This window comes from Pseudophryne corroboree, chromosome 6, assembly GCF_028390025.1.
Source record: "Pseudophryne corroboree isolate aPseCor3 chromosome 6, aPseCor3.hap2, whole genome shotgun sequence".
NCBI lineage: Eukaryota > Metazoa > Chordata > Amphibia > Anura > Myobatrachidae > Pseudophryne > Pseudophryne corroboree.
In genome coordinates, this window is record NC_086449.1 from 510,338,537 (window position 1) to 510,360,965 (window position 22,429).

Genomic DNA, 22,429 nt, shown 5'->3' on the forward strand with positions numbered 1-22,429 from the left:
GATAGATGCATAGATAGATATATTCCTAGTGTTCTCACTTACAGGATCTAAACACTTGGCACGAACCTCGTCCTCTGGACTAGATACATAGATGATTTATTCTTCATCTGGCAAGGAGATGAGGAATCGCTTACAGACTTTCTCTTACACTTGGATCACTATGACCGGAATTTACAATTTACCACCACGTACAGCCAACAAAAGGTTAAATTCCTAGATCTGAACATTTTCATCCATGAGGATGAAATACACACAAATACATTCAACAAAACCGTAGATGTTAACAGTTATATACTGGCCACGAGTGGACATCACCCAACCTGGCTCAATGGCATACCGATGGGACACTTTAAAAGGTTCAGAAGGAACTGTTCCAAGATGAGAGACTATGAGATACAAGGCAAAACTTTGTGCGACAGGTTTAGAGAGAAAAATGATCACCCTGAGACAATACAAACAGCATTTGAACAAGTTAGAAAGATTGACAGATCCTCACTTTTAACATATAAAGATAAACATAGGCAGATGAGGCAAACTGAAGAACCACTATTCATTACACAATACTCAGACCAAGCCCACCAGATCAAAAAGATTATAAAAAAACATTGGCCAACAGTACTACAGGACGACATTTTAGCAGAAGTCCTACCCCTGAATCCAAAAGTAATCTATCGAAAGGCACCTGACATTAGGAAGAAACTCACACACAGTCACATACCTCCGTCAAACTTGACACAAACCACAATAGATGGGACACAAAAGAAAGGGGGTTTCTATCACTGTGGAACGTGTTCAGGTTGCAAAGTGACGAAAGCCAAAAGTACACTACCAAATGTCACAAAGAAATCCACCACCAATTCTTACATATACAAATCAAAGACAGAATCACTTGCCATAGCAAAGGCATTATATATCTTCAAGAGTGCCCGTGTCAACTTCAGTATGTGGGAAGGACCATTAGACCATTAAAGATTCGAATTAATGAACACATCCGTAATATCAAAAGAAAAACAGAAGATCATCCGCTTTCATTACATTTTAGGGATCATCACGAATCAAATCCCACATTACTAAAATTCACAGGACTGAAAGAGGTCAAAAAGAATTGGAGAGGAGGGGATTACATACAGAGAATCAACAAAGAAGAACTGCGCACCATAATTGCTTTAGAAACACTGGCACCTAAAGGGTTAAACCTTGATAATGAAGTTAGATCTATTATCTGCAAGTAGGATCCTAAAACAGCCACTATTGAGACCTGGACTCTCAATGCAACCAATAAGTGTGATTTAGTTATCCCATCAGGTACCTAGATGTACCCAAAATCACTGGCACCTTGCAATATTTTTTGTACCATATTTTCATTCAGGTCCAAGTTTATTTTATTTTATCCTATTTTTAACATTATTTATCATGATCATCATTACCATTTTTCAGTTGTTTTCTCAGCATCTGCACTATATTTTCATTTAGGTCTTTATTTATATTTATTTTCAGTATTCTTATCATTATCATTGTCAGCATTTTTCAGATGTTTTTCCAGTATAGGCTATTACTTTCATTTCACCTATTCTATTTATCCACCTTAGTTTAGTTTAACTTCCTGCCATATCATAATCATCATGACTCCCAAACACTGGATAGCATTATTTTATTACAGGATCTTATTATCTTCCAAAGGAAAAAACTCTGCTCACAGCAAAAAACGAAGCTAGTTCCTTCTGAATTTAGGATTTCCACTCCCCTCATGTGACAGATTGACAATTCCAACATCCAATTAAACTCTTGGAACAAAGGAAGAATAGCAGTGAATCCCGCCCTTCTGCTATTTAACTCCAGATACAGCCTGACCACTGCAAATTAACTGTGAAACGCGCGTCGGCGTTTTCACACTATACCCACGTGTTTACTAATGTGTGCATGTTATTATAGCTAGTGCTAGTCCAATGCTAAGAGTGCGATCTCTATATATGAGGGATAATACTGGACCTTATCTGGGTGTTACAAAGGTTGTTAACTGCTAGTCTAGTGCAGCAAAATTCAGGATAGCTTAACAGCTGGTGAGCCGGTATATTCATATAGGCATTGAAGAAACTCACCAGCGACCTATGCTATGAGAACTTAGCTGCAGCTAGGATACAGAGATAGAATTTGAGCTTACAGCTGTGAAAGACAGTAAAACTGTCACCAAAGTTTAGCGTTTACAAGTGCATCTATTGGCAAACCTTATACAGTGTACTTATTGGTAACAAGGCTCAGATAGTGGGATAAAGAGAGTTAACATTCCAATAAATATCTTGGGCCTTACTGCAAGTTAATTACTATCTGACACTGAGAAAATCCAGCAGCTGTTCATGTAGCATGAGAATGTAGCTGCAGCCTGAACATAGCAATAGAATTTGTCTCTAGAACCGTGTAAGATAGCAACATTGTTACCGCAGCTCAGGAGCCCAATTCCAAGCCAAACACTTTCTTACACTGAGAAAATCCATCAGCTGTTCATGTAATATGAGAATGCAGCTGCAGCCTGAACATAGCAATAAAATGTGTCTCTTTAACTGTGCAAGATAGTAACATTGTTACCGCAGCTTAGGACACAACAAGTGTATCCAATTGTAAACCATACATAAGGTTTACATGCCTAACAAGGTCTAAACAGTGGGACAATTAGAATTGCTATTATTAAGGCACCTGCAGCTGAAATTAAGGCCAATTAACAAGTATATACAGTATGCTGGAAGTGTACAAGGAGATTGTGATCTAGTGAAACTATAAGGGTTCTAACCAGGATACTAGATACACATTAATATAATTCTGTACCCAGCGTATGTACTAATTGGCAGCCCATATATAGGACAATTATATTTGATATGAATGTTCCAGTAATAAACACTGAATTACCCTCATATAATAGGTCTGCAATGTAATACGTTTATGTGATACAGATAATCCCTATCGGATAAAGTGTATGACTACTAATTGAAGTCTTGTTTTAAGAGTAAAATATAAAAGAGAGTAAGATTGAAGGTGTCGATCAACAATATATACACACACCAGCCTAATATATCACATGAATAGAAGTCATAAGCTGGCATTATATACAGACGTTGTCAGTGGAAACTGAGAACGTCAGTTAGCCAGTCCTGTACACAGAAGGGAGACCTTTGGAGAGTTGGTAACCCCACGAGTTGACAGCTAGTCTGAGAACGAAACTATATATTACAGGATACGCCACAGCATTATGCCTCACTGAACAACTTAAACCTAACATTAGCATTAAGTGGTGTACCTCCTATATATATATATATATATATATATATATACTATATGTACCTAGTAATATAGGGACGTTGACAGCAGAGACTGAGAACGTCCATTGATGCATATAGTAATAGAGTGGCATTGACAGCAGAGACTGAGAATGCCATTATACTAGGTACAGAGAGATATTTTTCATAACATATATATTTGTGTGAAGGCTGGAAACTTCCTTAAACCTGATAATTCATGATTAAACATCTTAAAAAATTTATTAGGAAGTATGTATCAACCACTTATGAGTGAAGACACCTGATATTAGCTAATTTTCTCCCTTATATTAAGATAAATTGACAGACGACAGTATATTCATTCAAGGCTTATTAGGAGTAATAACTATATGTGTCATTATCATATTATTGGTGGCACTCACAGCACCCGGCTACTTACAGGGATAATTTCTTGACAGCACTAGATTAATTTTGCAAAGGGTCATAGAACCTATCATTACTATATACAAACTTACTAGATATTGCACAACACATTGGAGTAATAGTGTGGTTTTTTAATTTACATGTTACACTATGTCTTGCACCTGTCCTGATTTATTTTAATATTTCACAGTTATTGGCTTTTTAAATTTAATTGAATTAAAAGTTATATTTTAATCGAATGATTATTTAGTCCTAGTGCGCCACCCACAGTCCAAATCTTTTCCCTCCCTTTGAAACTGCCACTGCAAAGACTCCCAGAGGAAGACCTAATTTGGTTGAAACGCGTTGGAGAATAAGGACACCTAATCCACACCAGCAGACAGCGGGAAAGTGCAAGGAGAGATCGAGAGCCACGGCGCTGACACGTCACTGGTAAGCCGCACAGATGGACGGGCAGCTAGAGGATCCCGCAGGTGAGAGTCTCCGTAGTGGAGAGGTGTGCCCCTGCCAGAGGTTCTGTTCAGACCCTGCAGCAGAGCATCCTCTTCCCCGACAGCGTTTGGCCCGGCGCACGGAGATCCGAAAAAGGACGAACCGAGAGAAGGCACGGACGCAGAGGGGCAAGTCAGTCCGGAGCCGCCAGGAGATTCCACAGCCCTTCCACACCTGTGCCTCTTATCTCATGGCCGCAACGTTAGTGCACCATCACTTGCCTTTAACGATAGAGGTACGGGACGCTGTCCTCTATTTAAGAAGAGACTCACAAGGACAAATAACAGTCCGTTTAGGACTAGGACATTTCAATCTAATTAATCCATCAATTCACGCCTCACAATAAGAGTCAGCATCAATTGTTCAGACTTTTTTCCATTCATTCTGCAAATCATAAAAAATACCACAAGGGACTCATCACAAGCCACAGTGGTATACTGATAGAGCACCTGTGAAGAATCCATTCACAAGTGCTCATGTGCATTATATGTGACTCACAATCATACCTGTATTATCCTTCTTTTCTTTTGTTTATTATACATTTTATTTTGTATTACCAAAGTTTTCTTTTCCTTTTCTCACAGTAGCAGTATTACCTACCCAGGTTTATTCTAATTTAATAAATATTCACTACAGGTTGAGTATCCCATATCCAAATATTCCGAAATACGGAATATTCCGAAATACGGACTTTTTTGAGTGAGAGTGAGATCGTGAAACCTTTGTTCTTTGATGGCTCAATGTACACAAACTTTGTTTAATACACAAAGTTATTAATAATATTGTATTGAATGACCTTCAGGCTGTGTATATAAGGTGTATATGAAACATAAATGAATTGTGTGAATGTAGACACACTATGTTTAATGCACAAAGTTATAAAAAATATTGGCTAAAATTACTTTCAGGCTGTGTGTATAAGGTGTATATGTAACATAAATGCATTCTGTGCTTAGATTTAGGTCCCATCACCATAATATCTCATTATAGTATGCAATTATTCCAAAATACGGAAAAATCCGATATCCAAAATTCCTCTGGTCCCAAGCATTTTGGATAAGGGATACTCAACCTGTATTTTATTCATCACAACTCAGTGTACTCAATCAGTCACCAGTCGTTATTGCACAATATATTCCGAAGCAGACACTGCTGTAGGGGTCGAGCGCTGTTAGGCTCAGCAGCCATTTGTTTAGATTATTAAAAAGAGGGTAAGGACACCCTTTAACTAGCAGCACATCCCAAACAGCATCAAGTTATTACCGCAGTGCGCAGATTACCCCTGTCATTTAAACTCACTTACAGGATGACCATACACCATAAGGGTCATTAACAACACAAGAATTGGTTTTACACAAGTACAAAATCGCAGCTTAAACATAACATAACTTGGCATGAGGAAAAGCCACAGTGTGTCTCTTTTTACATACTGTAGATTCAGACTCCCAAGACTCTCAGCAGTCCAGGACACAGCAGCGTGTGCTGGGGAAAGTAGCAGCAGTCTACTTTCTCTCCCTGCCCGATGTGCTACCAGCTGGCCCAGGCTGTTGTAAGTAGTCCCCACTCCCCCTCAGTGCTCCTTGTGGTTAGCATTATTGCCTCACAGCCCTCAGATCATGAGTACAATTCCTGTACAAGTTATTGTCAGTGTGGAGTTTGTATATTCTCTCTGTACCTGTGTAAGTGTCCTTTGTGTCCTCCAGTGTCTTCCCACAATCCCAAAACATACTGATTATTTACCTTCTGACAAAAACTTAACCCTAGTGTGCAGCGGAGGAGGGCTGCCGTTGGTCGTGCTGCCATATCTCTCCTCCATGGTCCCCACCGCTGGGTCCCTTGTCCCCACCACCAGCTGGGTCCCGGCATCTGTACAATGTAGTTCACAGATGCTGGGACAGGCGCATGCGCAGTAGCGGTGATGGTACTGCACATGCGCAAACCCATGGCTTCTATGGACTTCATCGGCTGCAGTCCGTAGAACCCAGCTAGGGCTGACAAAGCAAGGAGTGGCTTTCTACAGGAAGCCAGCTCTGCCAATCGCAGCTCATTCTGGCAGCCCCAGATGGAGAAAACACCTTCCAATAGGACTGCCTGTAGTGTTTGTTACTGGCAGAAAGGACTTTCAATAGAAAGTCACAGTGAAGCCAGTGCAGTTTCACAGACTGCATCTGGCTTCACAGACTCTGGGCTGAAGTACTGTACTGCAGCCCATAGGCAAAATCCATCACTGCTACTGTGTATGTGTATGCATAAGCTAGGGAATATAGAATATAGATCTGCTGAGGCAGGGATTAATGTGAATGACTAACATATTGTATCTAAAGCACAGACTAGTATGTGTGTGCTGTTGTATATAAATAGCTGTTAATAAATAAAAATAAGCCGCTCATAACTTTATTGTGATTACATAAACCTTTTACTTAAGCTAGCTTATCACTAAATAAAACCACACCACACACTGAAATAAAGACACGGACACAGTAGCTGGAGTTAAAGGTCAGACGATGTTTATTAATCGCTGACCAACTCTTTAAACTAATAATTGAGGCCGAATTAGAATTGAATTGAATATATATTAACTTTAGTTTGGAGGATGGCAAACAGAAAACCGCTGCCAAACACCAGCACCCGTCACCTAGATGACAAACCACCAAACCAAGGAGGGGAGTACACATACCCCGCCTCCTTCCCGCATAACCCGCATTGTGCTGGCCTTACCCCTCTTTCTCTGGCAAACGTTCGGTTCCCGCAGGGGAACGTCTAAATGTCCAACCGCAAGAAAAGGACACACCTGCCGTCCATTTAAAGAGGGAGCCCCACAATGACCACTTATGCCTGTGTGACAGCTGGTTGGCAGCGATTTCCCGCCAATCTGGCTTTCAATAGCCCACAGCAAGAACAAAAAACGTAGACGCATTCTGGGAGGGCGGGCGGGCATAAACTGAAAGGCAAGAGGGAGTCTAGCAAGATGGCCACCCCCTATATACTAACCTAAGACCCTCCTCTTCATCCTGATGCACAACCCCTTAAACCAATAGGAAAAAACCAACCGGGAAAACTGATCTGCCTAGCAACTGCTTAGTCATTTAACAACCAATCACAAAAAGTTGATCGCTTATATGGCCTCAGGCTTATGCAGCCTTCAGCTTATCTAAGCCGCTCATAACTTTATTGTGATTACATAAACCTTTTACTTAAGCTAGCTTATCACTAAATAAAACCACACCACACACTGAAATAAAGACACGGACACAGTAGCTGGAGTTAAAGGTCAGACGATGTTTATTAATCGCTGACCAACTCTTTAAACTAATAATTGAGGCCGAATTAGAATTGAATTGAATATATATTAACTTTAGTTTGGAGGATGGCAAACAGAAAACCGCTGCCAAACACCAGCACCCGTCACCTAGATGACAAACCACCAAACCAAGGAGGGGAGTACACATACCCCGCCTCCTTCCCGCATAACCCGCATTGTGCTGGCCTTACCCCTCTTTCTCTGGCAAACGTTCGGTTCCCGCAGGGGAACGTCTAAATGTCCAACCGCAAGAAAAGGACACACCTGCCGTCCATTTAAAGAGGGAGCCCCACAATGACCACTTATGCCTGTGTGACAGCTGGTTGGCAGCGATTTCCCGCCACCAAGGTTTTCCAAACCGCCACCGCCATCCGCAAACAGAACCTTAACCAACCAGAAACTAACTAGCTCTAACGAAAAAGACCGAAAATATCTTCCAGAAAAAACTGCACTCCTTCCGGAGAAAGGTGAACCCCATCGTCTCTATAGAACTGCCTGTTCCGCAGCACCAGCAGAGGATGCTTAATTGCCACTCCGCCTATGGCCTTGACAAACAGAGACACCGTCGAGTTCACCTTTTTGCGTGCTTTCTCCAGCGCCGAGAAACGCACCGCACCACGCCAATGGAAACGGGGCACCATTTCCGACCAGACAATGCATACCCCAGGCCAGTGACAACGTATCGCCACCACATCCGCCTTTATAGACAAAATCAAGTCTATGCCTTTAACTCGGCCCAGATCATTACCACCCAGATGAATGATAATACAACCGGGGCGACCCCAGCGGCGCTCCCTAGAAAAAAGGACGCGCAACAAATCACCCCATAACATGCCCCTAACACCTAACCATCTAAATTGCCGGGACCCAAAAATCTCAGTCGCCCTAGATGCCATGGGATGTTTCTCCGCCCAAAAAACATATGAATGACCAACCATCCATATGTGGTCTCCAAAATTGCTGACAGCTGTAAAAGAAAATATCCTAATGTCAGATTATGCACATAATCTGTAACTTAAACACAACGTAACCAATAAAACCCAAGTGAAGGAGAAAACTCAAAAAACCTCCCGTGGACCTTGGTAGAACAGCCAATTGAAATTAGGCCCCCTCGGAGGAAAAATTTTAAAAATTCGCTTCACACCCTCGATTCCTGAACGGTAAGCGTTCAAAAACCGACGAGTAAACACGTTTTTGGGTTAGCGCAACAGGCGCACTTATAACTTATCTATACGGACATAGGACTTATAGGAGGCCGACTTCCAGCGACCCAACTCCCGAATAGCCGCTGGTGATGAACCAGCGGCCGCCGCATGGGTAGCCGCCCCAATCCGAAAGGAATGAGTACCGAAGTCCGCCTCCTGCAAGCCCAACGCCGTCAAACATTTCTTGAACACCGATGAGAACTGAAACTTTGTCAGAGGGTCCAACTGCGCGTGCACCAGCAACTGGTTGCCCCCCGGAGGTCTTAACCGCACATACTCTTGCGTCAACCGCAGCGGGCAAACGCCCATACCTCCCTGAGCCTCCAAGGACAACCAGCGACCCCGACCTGTTTGATCTGTCTTGGACCGCACAATCCTACAGAGCAACAGGCCCTCCTGCAAGCGCACATTCTCGTAGAGCAGACCCGATTCCCGGGACGCCTTGCTGCTCGCCACTAGCTCGCTCACTCGAAAAGCCCCGAAAAAGGCCAGGGCATACGCGCTACTAAACAATGCCACCTCAAATTCCGAGGACGCAATCCGAGGTAGCACACGCAGCAATTCCGCTAGCAGCTGCAACGTTATAGGCCTACGTGAATCCGCAGGCGCCGGGTGCAACCTAGCCCAACCTTTCAGCGCTCTGGAAAGGACAAACGACCCCGTGGGGTCCGTTGTCCCGTGGAGTCGCGAGTGAAAGGCGATGCCCGCAAGGGCAGTAGCCATGGCCGCTTTTGACCTACCGTTTTGGTAATGCTCCCAAACAAAGGTCAACAGGGCGTCGGCCGAGGACTCACCTGCTACCCCGTACCTACTCTGAAAGGCTGACCAATCCCGCCATGCAGCATCATACGCTCGTAGCGTAGAGGGAGCCAGTGCACACCTGGCCAACGCCGTTAAACCGCTTCGACCATCTGCCAGACAGAAGGTGGGCACTGTAACCCCTCTGCCTCCGCTCCCGGAACCAACGTCCTGAATTTGTCAAACTGGAACCGGGACAATGCATCCGCAATTCCATTGTCAACTCCAGGTACGTGGCGAGCCCTAAAATTAATATTGCGCTGCAAACAAACCAACACTAAATGCCTTAGCAATCGCAGCGCCTGCGGAGATGAGGAACGCTGGTTATTAATCGCATGCACTACCCCTAAGTTGTCGCAAAGAAACAAAATGTCCCTATTTGCGAACCGTCCGGCCCATAACTCAAGCGCCACTAAGATCGGGAACAATTCCAGCAGAAGCAGGTTCTTGGTAAACCCACGCGTTACCCAAGATGCCGGCCAGGCCGCAGCGCACCATGAGCCAGCGAAGAACGCGCCGAAACCTCGACTGCCTGAAGCATCCGTGAACAACTGCAGCTGCTTACTGGAACAACAAGGAGCGGGCCACAACACTTCCCTGTTGAAGGACACCAGGAACGAGACCCAAATCCGCAAATCATCCTTGATCTCGCGGGAAAGGTACACGGAGTGATTCTGTCGAACCGTCCCCGCGGTGGCCCGCTCAAGTTTGTGACAGAAAATCCTACCCATGGGGATAATCCGACACGCAAAATTGAGAGAACCAAGCAAGGACTGCACCTGTTTAAGCCGAACCCTGCGTTTTCCTAAACAGTCTGTAATCAAACCCAATAGTTTCCGCACCTTATCCTCGGGCAAGCGACAGCACCCCCCTACCGTGTCAATCTCGACACCTAAATAGCTAAGACAAGTGCAAGGACCCTCGCACTTATCCTGCGCAACCGGTACCCCTAAAGCGCAGAATAACGACCTGGCCACCGAGAGAATGTCCCCACAGACCGAACTGTCTCCGGGGCCTACAAAAAGAAAGTCATCCAGGTAGTGAGCCACCCCCATCTGCCCGGAGGCGGTCTGGACGCACCAGTGCAAAAACGTGCTAAAGCACTCAAAGTAGGCGCAGGAGACAGAGCAACCCATGGGGAGACACCGATCGACGTAGAATTCGCCCCCTATTTTGAAACCCAGAAACCGCAGGGAATCTGGGTGTAGCGGGAGTAGCCGAAAGGCCGACTCCACGTCCAATTTTGCCAACAGACTCCCCGGACCACAATCCCGCACTAATCGCAGCGCGTCGTCAAACGACTGATATCGAACTCTGCATTGGGCTTCCGGGATAGCGTCGTTGACCGACAGTCCCGGCGGGTGCGACAAGTGCTGTATCAAACGAAACTTACCTATGGCCTTCTTGGGCACTACCCCTACTGGGGAAATGCACAAGGAGGGCAACGGGGAAAGGGCGTAGGGCCCAGCCATGCGCCCCAGCCCAATCTCCCCGTCAACCTTCCGCCGGACTTCCTGCGGGAATTCCCGAGCCGATCTCAAATTCTGGCGTGCAACCACATACACCGAATCCGGGATTGGCAAACGAAAACCGTGCTGAAAGCCCTGCAAGAGAAACGATGCCGCCGACTCATCGGGGTACAAGGTAAGCCAGCGCTGCAACTCGGGAACTATAATCGGGGAGAAGGCCTTACTTGCCAATTCCACCGGCCTCGGTGGAAGCGGCAGGCTTACCGCCTGTCGCCGCGGTGCATTCCTTGGCCGGGTGACTGGCTCCGCACAACCTGCATGAGTGGCGAAAACGACAGCCCGTTCCTTTGCCGCATTTGCCGTCGTTGTAGGCAAAGCACTTGCCTTTTCCCGTCAATCGAGAAGCCACCGCCCCGGCCGCCCCGGGCTTCTTGGCCGTGACGTCCGGGGTGGGTTTGACCTGCTGCGTGACCTCCAACCACACCTCAACATCCTTAAAACCCGCGGGCAGGATGGGGTTGCCATCCTGATTGCGACGAAACTTCTCGTCGTAATCCCGCCACGCGGAACCCTTGGATTTTAAGTACATATCGTGTACTAAAAACAAATATTTCACCAAGTTGGCATACTCCGCGGGACGCGATTCCGTGTAGCAAGCCATGAACACCAAAAACCCACGCAGCCACTGGTGAAAATTGCGAAACGCATTTTCCCCAATACCACCCGGTTTCTTGGCCGCGTCAAAACCCTGCCGCATTTCCTCTGTAAGGGTGAATATGTCTACATACTTCCCCTTACGTATTTTTTCCCGCATGCGCTTACGAACCCCTCTTGTCACTGCCGTGTTGGCGCAATGTACCATCTCGCCGTAACGGGAGGGTCGGAGGGGACCACCTGCGCAGGAGCGGCCACCTTGTGCGCCTCCTTGGCCATTCGCCGCGCGATGAGCCTAGCTAATTTACGCGGGCGCCGCGGAGAGCCGGATGATACGCTGCTAGAAGACGAGGAACTACAAGTTGAAACGTGTAAAGGAATATTTAGCTCACCGGAGTTTGAAGGACCCGGAACCGCGTCGTCCGCTGCACCCGCCTCCGCTGATGGCCGTACCTCCACGTTCGCAGTCGCGCTTGTCCGTGACCTTCGCCTCGTGACGGGCGTAGCCCCTGAATTAGACGGAACCTGCAAGGGAGAAAAAGAGGGGACAACCGGCACCGGGGGAACCAGAACATCATTAACACTTGTCCGCAAATGCGGAGGCGGAGAGCCCGTCCCCCCGTTCCGTGGCGGATGGCCGCCCGGCAGCTGCAGGGAGGGGGCCCCCGCCGAGGTGTACCCGATCGACTGCGTAAAGGCTGACCCGCTCACTGCACCGAAACTCGCGGGGTAAGACGGCCGCCACGCCGTATGCGGCGGGCAGCCGCCCGCCCCCGCCCATCCGTATGACGCCGGAAGGAACTGAGGGGGCGCCGCGAGAGGGGGCCAACTCTGTGCCACCTGATACCCACCGCCCGGTGCCTGCCCTGACTGCAGGCCCGCAAAGGCCGGCAAGGGCACCGCGACTCGGGGGCCACCGACCGACCACGTGGACTGCACGCCGGCGCCCGCGCTGGCCCCGTGCGGGGAAAACTGTGTGCCGGACACCGTCATGAAGCCCATGGAAGGCATGCTGGCGGCTAAGGGGAATGCTGGAGCCGGAGGCCACGCAAAACCCCCGGGGAAGGACTGGCTCCCCGCGAAGCCTTGCTGCGCTGCTACCGAAAGCGCCCCGCCGGGCGTCATATAAGCCGCCGAGACGGATGTCTGTGTGGACCCAAACTGAAAAGGACCGGGAAGGGCGTGGAGAGGGGTTTGAAAACTGACGAGCGGGGGCGCCGTTAATGGCGTCGGGGCGTCTGACACCCAGGAGGAGCCCGAGCAGGCCACCGAGGCCGGGGGAAAACCCTGCCATGTGACTGCCGCCGGGGCGGGTGTGGCGGCCGCCGCTGCCACGTCCCCCGCCCCGGCGACACTAGGCCCAAACGGCCCAATATTATTTAACTTGAGGTGCGGTGTGCTAAACCCCCCGCTGGAGGGGGGTAGTATGGGGCCCTGTATTGTCCCGGGGACAGCGGGAGCCGCTACCCGCTGCCCTGGGCTCATATCCCCCAGCTGCATATTGACCCCCCCCTCGCCCCCCGCAGCTCTGCCGCGGCCGTCCGGCACAGCTTGTGCCCCCAGGACGCCGCCGAGAGCCGACCGCGGGGATGGAGGAGGAGGGCCGGAGGCACTTATGGAAGGAGGGAGGGAAGTCGTTTCGCCCGCGGGAGGCGCCGGGGAGCGCGGCCCAGCCGGACCGCGCGCACCCGCGCCACGTGCAGAGCGGCCGCCGGCCGCCGGAGGGGAAGTGCTGCAGACGCCCGAGGCAGGAGGGAGAGGAGAGGCCCGTCCCGCTGCGAGCGCCGGGACGCGCGCCCGGCCGAGCCGCGCGCATCGGCACCACGTGACGAGCGGCCGCTGGCCGCCCGTCTCCGTGCGGCAGGGGAGCGGGCTGTAACTGCCCGTCCCCGCCGCCTGTCTGAAACAGGGGGAAGTCCTCTCTGTGGCGCAACGCTCGGGGAGCGGGAGCGGAAGGCGCTCCCCGCATCCACGAGGCGCCGGGGGGGGGGAGCTGCACGTTTTGGACGAGGCATGGCAGAGGGGGGAGAATCTGCAAAAGTAGACATTGACACGCAGAGAGGGGGCACAGCACTGTATAATGCCCTAGAGAAGGCAAATGAAATTCAAAAAAAAAAACAAAAACAATTTACAGGCAGTGAAAATAAGCAATAGTACTTATCCTTCCTGGGGCATAAACTGAAAGGCAAGAGGGAGTCTAGCAAGATGGCCACCCCCTATATACTAACCTAAGACCCTCCTCTTCATCCTGATGCACAACCCCTTAAACCAATAGGAAAAAACCAACCGGGAAAACTGATCTGCCTAGCAACTGCTTAGTCATTTAACAACCAATCACAAAAAGTTGATCGCTTATATGGCCTCAGGCTTATGCAGCCTTCAGCTTATCTAATATTTGTGCAGCTCTGTATCCTCCTCTAGAGCAATGCTAACAATCGATCTTCCCTTATGCTGCCATTATTCTGTGTTGCTGTTGCTCCTGAAAGTATATGGGCCTGTCAGAAAGTGTATTTAAGGGCAGTGTCCATTCCTTTCACATTCTTCCACTTCCGGTCTGTTTCTGCTGACGGGCGTGGTATAATCATTTAGCGAGGGTAGCGAGGGTTCTCAAGCCTTTACGCAGCTAAACCTGATTGCTATGGGCGCGTTATGTGCGATAACGGGGATCACATTAGAAAGAAGATTGGGCATGATATATCATTTGTATACCGCCCTTACTGTTTTATAAACTAAACTTAAAAAAAAATAAAGAAGGAAGCACTGAATCAATATCTGCCAAAGTGCCAATAGTTATCACACTTCCTATTGTACAGTGTGTGAACTAGTCATTGATTTTTGTTGCTCATGAAGCAAATAGAAAAGTGCTGTTCCATTTAATGAGCACATCTTTTATCATCTTTTGTAAATGCAATTTGTTATTAGCTTATAAGTATGTAATTTGTTCCAGGCTGCATAGAATCACTTAAATAGAAAGCAGATTTTGCATTGCATGCCAAAAGCCAAAAAAGATTTTCACATTAGACTCTGTATAGGTAGGCTCAGATGGGGTGGTTGTCAGTGTTGGGGATTATGACTTGTGAGTGAATTGCAAACTACTGTACCTAATTTAGACTTACCTACTGTACTCTCCCAGAACTTCCAGCAAACTCACAAATTTTCATTAAGCTCCCCAGGATCCCAGAAAAGTGGGTGGTCCTCCTGCATCCTGCCCACATTCTCTAGTGCACTACTTCCTAGCAGAGGCATAGCATGGAGCAATGGCACCCAGAGCAAGCTGACATCATGATGCGCCCCCCCCCCCCCCCACCCCCCCACCGTATACACACAAACACATAGTTCCAGACATAAAAAAAAGCATCGACCACACAGGGAAAAATACACAATAGCCTCTACAGCAGTGGTTTCCAAACTTTTTTGAATCACGGCGCCCTAGAATATCAGAATTTTTTTCACGGCACCCCTAGGCCAAAATTTTTTTATTAAGAAATTTAGAAAGAAATATTACATTAAGTAGATCACGTTTATATGTCATCCTTAGGGTCAGTTGTGTGGTGAGGGACAAGATTTGCTTCTGTTTGGCCACATATTTTATACTGGCAGCCACCAGCACTGGTTTTGCCTATTATATTGACCATGAATAATAGGAATTGGTCCTGGACCACCAACCCAGGGCACCCCTGCAAGTGTCCCGAGGCACCCCAGGGAGCCACGGCACACAGTTTGGGAACCTCTGCTCTACAGGGAAAAAACACACAATGTCCCCTACAGGAAGAAAAATCACACACATTGGAATCCACAGGGATGAAAAACACACACATTGCTCTACACAAAAAATTAGCCAGCTAGATTCAATTGATTCATTGCCCCCATAGCCAGAAAAAAATAAAACAAACATTGATTCCCCCAGCCCCCTACAGAAGACTGATCTCACCTGCTGGACTCTCAGAGATATCGGCAGATATCGGCAGGGAACCAGCCTCCACAGAGTCCAGGCCTGTGGGTTGAAACTTGGTCCCACTCTCTCCTTCCCCTGGGGGACCTTAGCACCTCATAACTGTCCTCATCACCTCAGCATCTAATCATCTTCCTGACCCCCTCAACACTGTCCTCAGTCCTTCAACACCATCCTCAGTCCCTCAACACCGCCCTCACTGACAGCCCCCATCACCATTCTCTGCCACATCACCTTCCTCAGCCACAGCTCCCATCACCATTCTCAGCCCCCTGCCTCATCACCATCTTCAGCCCTCTTCCCCATCAGCATCCTCAGCCCCCTGCACCATCACCATCCTTAGCCCTCTGCCTCATCACCATCCTCAGCCCCCTACGTCATCATCATCCTCAGCTCCCTGTCCAATCACTATCCTCAGCCCCCTGCCCCATCACTGTCCTCTGCCCCATCACCATTCCCTGCTCCATCACCATCCTCAGCCCCCTACCCCATCACCATCCTTAGCCTCCTGCCTCATCAGCATCCTCAGCCCCCTGCACCATCACCATCCTTAGCCCTCTGCCTCATCACCATCCTCAGCCCCCTGCCTCTTCACTATCCACAGCTCCCTGACCAATCACCATCCTCAGCCCCCTGCCCCATCACTGTCCTCTGCCCCATCACCATTCCCTGATCCATCACCATCCTCAGCCCCCTACCCCATCACCATCCTTAGCCTCCTGTCTCATCACCATCCTCAGCCCCCTGCCCCTTGCCCCATCACCATCCTCTACCCCTTGCCCCATCACTATACTCATGCCCCAGTCACATCACCATCCCCAATTCCAGTTTAATTATGTTGTCATACCATCGCCTGCCTCTCCTATGGAGCTGGAGCCTCCTCCTGTGCAGCCACACGGGTGACTGGAGCTAAGCAGGTAGCAGCCACCAGTAAGAACCCTGCTGTGTGTGCTGCTCTGTCTCACTGCTGCTGCCATCCCGGGCTGCGTCTGGGAAAAGACAGTGCTGGCCGGGCTGGTCAAGGCTACAAAGGATGTGTGACGTGGGTTTCGGTCCCTGCAGTGCTGCCGCAGCCCGGCGCCCTCTGAAGTTTCTGGCACCTGGAGCTTGCGCACCACCAGAACCATCCTCCCTATGCCCCTGCTTCCTAGTGAAGTGGGCACAATGGGGATGGGGCGGGCCAAAATGGTATCATTCTGTGATAATTGCATGGTTTTAGTGAGGGGCAGGGCTTAATGATGTGAAAAGTTAGGCCCCATCCCTATCAGCTGTCACTTCCATCTTCTCTCTGGACTTCTCCTGGAGAGGAGAATATCTAAGTTAGTAAGTATAACCTAAGTGTTACAGAATCCATTTGTTATCACCATTTCCAATGTTAACATTGATATCTATGTACTGTACTTCTTTCTGTACCTCTTCTTCCTCAATATCAGTGATGTTTCCATAGTAAGAACTTTGTATCATTATTTTAGAACTGTGTAAATGTACCTTTTCAGCTATTAGCTACTACATTTATTGTAGGTTGTTGACACTACCAACACCAGTAAAAACATTTTTGATTTCTTGACGAAATGCTGCCAGTGTTGGTGCTTCTGCTTATGGGCCAGATTCATGTTTGTACGTAAAGCAAAAAAGCAAGCAACTGGAGAAAAATGTGCTGCCCTTCAGGTGGGGCAGATGTAACGTGCAGAGAAAGTTAGAGTTGGGTGGAGTGTGTTCAAGCTGAAATCTAAATTAGAGTGTAAAAATAAAGCTGGTGGTTACCATCATGCCATCATGATGAGAGGCCTATTTTTCTATGTAGGCAAGGAGCTGGGGTGTGGTATGCAAGGTCAACCACACTTAGGTTGACAGTGTCTAGGTCGACCACTATTGGTTGACAGTAACTAGGTCGACAGGGATTCTAGGTCGACAGGGTTGCTAGGTCGGCATGTTATATGTCGACAGGTCAAAAGGTCGCCATTAGGGTTTTTTGTTTTGTTTTTGTGTCGTTTTCTCCGTATAGTGACCGGGAACCCCAATTCGTGCACCATGGGGGTAATTCAGACCTGATCGCTCACTAGCTGTTTTTTGCAGTCCTGCGTTCGCATAGTTGCCGCCCAATGGGGAGTGTATTTTAGCTGTGCAAGTGTACGATCGCATGTGCAGCCAAGCAGTACAAAAAGATCTTGTGCAGTTTCTGAGTAGCCCAGGACTTACTCAGCCACTGCAATTACTTCAGCCTGTCCGCGACCGGAATTGACGTCAGACACCCGCCCTGCAAACGTTTGGGAACGCCTGCGGTTTTCCAAACACTCCCAGAAAACAGTCAGTTGACACCCATAAATGCCTTCTTCCTGTCAATCACCTTGCGATTGCCCATGCAAATGGATTCTTCGCACAAACCCATCGCTGAGTGGCGATCCGCTTTGTACTCGTGCGACGCGCCTGCGCATTGTGGTGCATGCGCATGCGCAGTTCTGACCTGATCACTAGCTAGCATTTTTTGCTGCAGGTCTGATTTACCCCCAATATCTAAATGCACCATTTTGCTCACAGTGAGCAGAAGGTGGGATAGTACTTGTAGACAAAAATAAATAACCAATAGTAATAATAATCCTGGTAAACCAAATTAATATTAATAGTATGAGCATCTGCTGCTTTTTAGATGTGATGCAGCTATACATATGCTGTCCTGAACTGTCAGTGCTAAAGTACCTTCAGATTGATGATGGTTTGGAGGAGTGACTGACCACAGTTTGCATAATAAAGTGACTAAATACTGTACAATCAAATCTGTAAAAAATATTCTAAGTAAATGTTTTAAAAATATTAGCTCTAACCAGGATTCTTGTCACCCAGAGGCAAGGCAGGAATTTGATGCGCCCCCTCATTGTGTCTATGCGCCAGTCTGTGCCCTACCCGCCCCATGTTTCTACAGCAGTCTGTGTCCCCTCCATCCTGTATCACTGCTGCAGCCTGTATTGCTCCCCCTCTATATCTCTGCAGCAGCAGCCTGTGTTGGGTTACCTCTCCCCCCAACACCAATTACCTGGATCTTCTCCTTACTCCTCCTTAAGGTTCTTCAGCATGTGTAATCTTATGACATCCCGTGTGCAGATAGGGAAAAAAATTTTTATTGTGCCAGGTGTTTCAGGTACCTCTATATCTGCACCGCGCTAATTAGTCTAGTGGTGCAAGCATGGAGCCCGGTCACAAGCCTACTCCCACCACGGCATGCTTCTGACTAACATGGGTTTTTTGCATTTTTGTCTACGACCACCTTGGCGCCTGGGGCACATGCCCCAAGTCCCTCCCCCCTACTTGTGGCCCTGTCTATCTTCAAATATTTATTATATTTTTTAATATGTTGATGGTGTAGGTAGGAAATACATAATTTATATAACAACTTTTTCTGTGGAGTTAAGTTTGTATATTTACACTGATTTTTTTTTTTTGTATTACAGTTCATCGCCTTTGCTTCCTTGTTCTTCATCTTGGTATCTATAACAACATTTTGCCTGGAGACCCATGAAGCATTTAATTCCATCATCAATAAAACTGAAACAGTCAATAATGGCACAGAAATGGTATCACTAATTGAGATTGAAACTGACCCTGCATTGACATATGTTGAAGGAGTTTGTGTGGTATGGTTTACATTTGAATTTTTAGTACGTGTCACTTTCTGCCCTGATAAACTTGAATTCGTCAGAAATCTATTAAACATTATAGATTTTGTGGCTATTTTGCCATTTTACTTAGAGGTCGGACTAAGTGGGCTTTCCTCCAAAGCTGCTAAGGATGTACTAGGGTTCCTCAGGGTTGTGAGATTTGTCCGCATCCTTCGAATTTTTAAGTTGACCCGCCATTTTGTAGGACTAAGAGTGCTTGGGCACACTCTACGAGCTAGCACTAATGAATTTTTGCTTCTGATAATATTTTTGGCTCTAGGAGTCTTAATATTTGCCACAATGATCTACTATGCTGAGAGAATAGGTGCCAGTCCAAATGATCCATCAGCAAGTAAGCATACACAGTTTAAAAATATTCCTATTGGATTCTGGTGGGCTGTGGTCACTATGACTACATTGGGGTATGGTGACATGTATCCTCAGACTTGGTCAGGAATGTTAGTAGGGGCACTCTGTGCTTTGGCTGGTGTATTGACAATAGCAATGCCTGTTCCAGTCATTGTTAACAACTTTGGAATGTACTACTCCCTTGCAATGGCAAAACAGAAGCTTCCAAGAAAAAGAAAGAAATACATCCCTCATGGAGCCCAGGCTGGCTCCCCCACATTCTGCAAAATGGATTTAAATATGGGATGTAATAGCACACAAGTGGATGCATGCCTTGGCAAGGACAACCGGTTGATGGAACACAACATGTCAGGTATAGTAGAAGAATAGTAATATTCAAGTATCATGAACAATGTGATTTTAAAAATGATGATACTGTATCTCATAATGTTACCTTAGTAAAGAATCAGAATTAGAAGTATTTTGATTTCAGTTACTTTGAACACCACAAACACGTTTGGAAGATCTAGTGATGGTGTTGGTGGTCTTTTGGTCTAAGCCTTGTGTTAGGATCATGTAAAATATTTTGTTACAAAGCATGAAAGTTGCTTTAGAACATTTTATATTGTCACTGAGATTACTTTTATTTACTTCGAGCACACATATATCACATATAGATATCTGATCACTTGCTTCAGTCACTGAACATAATATCGAAACCAAGACAGCAAGGAGGACACAGGACTCAATGTTTAAAGAATGAGTTGTTAATATACCTGGTTGGAGGCTTTTTAAAATCAGCCTGCCAGTGTTTCACTAATATGACTATCATGAAGTAAAACAGATATAGTGAAATCTTCAATGGAAAAGATAAATTATAAGAACGACAAACACTAAACATGTTACACTGATGACAACACCAATGAGTTCAGTTGGAGTATTACAGTCTAGGGTTGCATGAGATGCCAGGAAACATTTTCTCCATGATTTAGAGAATGTCTCAATATTTTCAAATTTTGATATGATTCACATGTGAAAAAAACATCACTGTTATTTCTGGTTGTGCATGGCCAGTGCTGTTTATATAATGAAAAAATGGTCAGCCTAAGCTTCCCAAACCATATAACAGTCCCATTTTTTGCAAACAGACTGTTAGGGATTCCCTTGCCACAATGAAAACCAGTCCTTGGCTGGTCAGTGTAGGGCTTGGGCCTCTATGGAGTGGGGTGCAGAAAACAGTCAGTAAACCCTCAAAATGGCTACTAGTTCCAGTCAGTGTGTTGACCATTGCACTGAGGTCTAAAGGCCTAATTCAGACCTGATTGCTGTTCTGCTAATTTTGCTGTCCTGCCACCCAAGGGGAGATAGTCGCCACCCAGGGGGAGTGTAAATTCGCCCATGCAAGTGTGCAATCGCATGTGTACGCTTTGCTAAAAATATCCTTCAGTCAGCGAACAGCTGCAAATCCATTCGCATCACACTCACCATCAAATGTTTTTTCCACTGTATGCAGTCTGTGCGCAGCCCAGGACTTACTCCTACAGTGTGAAGAGAACAGGCTGATCGGGTCCAGAGCTGACGTCACATACCCTCTCTGAAACATTTGGGAACGCCTGCGTTTTCCCTGACACTCCCATAAAAAGGTCAGTTACCACCCACAAACGGCCTCTTCATGTCAGTCAGCTTGTGAATGGCTGTGCGATCAAAATTTTCGCACCAGCTTGTCGATGTTTGGCGACGCGCATGTGCATTGCAGTGCATATGCATGCACAGTCTATCGTAAATCGCCTGCTATTTGAAAATGCAGAGTAGCAATCAGGTCTGAATCGGGCCTTGATAGAAGGCAATAGGTTGAGCTGTTTTTGTTATTCTGTGAAAAAATGGCAGTGCAGTAGTTTCCAGTCGCACAGTTTACCATAGCAGGGCACTGCAGCTTTGTTAACTCTGGGAAGTTTGTCTAATTTACCCGTTTGCTCACTGCATTTTTGGTAAATCAGGATTATTTTTCTAAACAATGTTTCTGCAAAGAACCTCTGAAGGTAAGTTGCATTTTAGAATCATCTGTATTGATTCTCCTAAAATATTATTTATATTTATATTTCTTCTTTATAAAAATGCTACTGTACCATTCCTTTGGCTTTATATGTTTCATAAAACATCTGTAGCCACATTTCATTTGCAAGTTTTTATGCATTTCATTGTTTTGTCATTTTGTGGTTTATCAGTTACTTATGTCATTTAGGATTGGATAAGTTTGCACTCTGAACATTTGCAGAAAAAGATTTATACAAGAAAAGTGTACATAAATATGGTGTGTTGTACATACTGTATCTCAAGATGCATGCAATTCAAAAAACATATTTGCACCAGGCATACAAGTTTATATACGTATGCCTAAGGAAAATATACAAATGTGACTTGGGGCAAGTAACTGTGCACATGGACAAACTGTGTTGCAAATTAACATGTGAGAGGTGCATATTCATCTCTAAATTGCTGTTTAAACATAGTACTGCCAGTATTTGTGGATTACATACAAAAGTAACCAGTATTTACCATGCATGAAAAAAAAAAAAAGTGTTTGAACCCCTTTGCATTGCCAGTGACGTGCGGTGAGGCGAGGCAGAGCCTTTCCTGTCATTTTAGCAGTTTATACTGCTGCACCTGTGTATAATGGCCACATGAACCCTTGGGCTCATATATTGTGTGTCAATCTAGGTCTGGTTCCAGCCAGTGCCTTCCCAGCCATTTACCTCACCGCATGTCCCTGCCAGGTACACAGGGCCTGATTCTGAGGTGGATGCAAGTAAAACATCAGGCACTGCACGTGCGTCCCAATGGTTGATGCCATTGGATGCAGATTGA

The 22,429-nt window shown here is 46.6% G+C and overlaps 1 protein-coding gene across 10 annotated transcripts in view; it reads left to right on the forward strand.

Annotated features, from left to right (window-relative positions):
- The window catches only part of KCNC2 (potassium voltage-gated channel subfamily C member 2), a 417,946-nt gene that overhangs the window by 339,474 nt on the left and 56,043 nt on the right, over nucleotides 1-22,429 (forward strand). For all 10 annotated transcript variants that reach the window (XM_063927452.1, XM_063927443.1, XM_063927446.1 and 7 more), the window contains exon 3: nucleotides 19,010-19,937. In XM_063927452.1, coding sequence (XP_063783522.1) covers nucleotides 19,010-19,937 — 928 coding nt within the window. The remainder of the gene's footprint in view (nucleotides 1-19,009; nucleotides 19,938-22,429) is intronic.